At 63.3% G+C, this 237-nt stretch overlaps 1 protein-coding gene across 1 annotated transcript in view; it reads right to left on the reverse strand.

Moving 5' to 3' along the window:
- Positions 1 to 24: 24 nt before the first annotated feature.
- ETH_00042240 (uncharacterized protein) overlaps positions 25 to 237 on the reverse strand; it is a gene marked incomplete at both ends in the record, with an annotated part of 1,093 nt that continues 880 nt past the window's right edge. Inside the window, one exon of the mRNA XM_013375276.1 lies at positions 25 to 138. Within this exon, the coding sequence (XP_013230730.1) occupies positions 25 to 138 (114 nt within the window). The remainder of the gene's footprint in view (positions 139 to 237) is intronic.

Raw genomic sequence — 237 nt, forward strand, 5'->3', positions numbered from 1 at the left:
CCGGTTCGCCTCATCCTGCTGCTGCTACTGCTGCGGCTGCTGCTGCTGCTGCTGCTCCCCAGCAGGTGCAGCAACTGCCGCCCAACTCACCTCCAGCCTCCAGGTCCATATTTTTGAAGCGACCCTGGGTCTCCAGCACTGGCTGCGCAGCACCACAAACCCTAAACCCTAAACCCTAGCGAAACAGCTGCAGCCGCAGCCGCAGCAGCAGCCGCCGCAGCAGCAACAGCAGCAGCA

The sequence above is a fragment of the Eimeria tenella genome, genomic scaffold (assembly GCF_000499545.2).
Source record: "Eimeria tenella Houghton genomic scaffold, Eth_scaff2630, whole genome shotgun sequence".
Lineage (NCBI taxonomy): Eukaryota > Apicomplexa > Conoidasida > Eucoccidiorida > Eimeriidae > Eimeria > Eimeria tenella.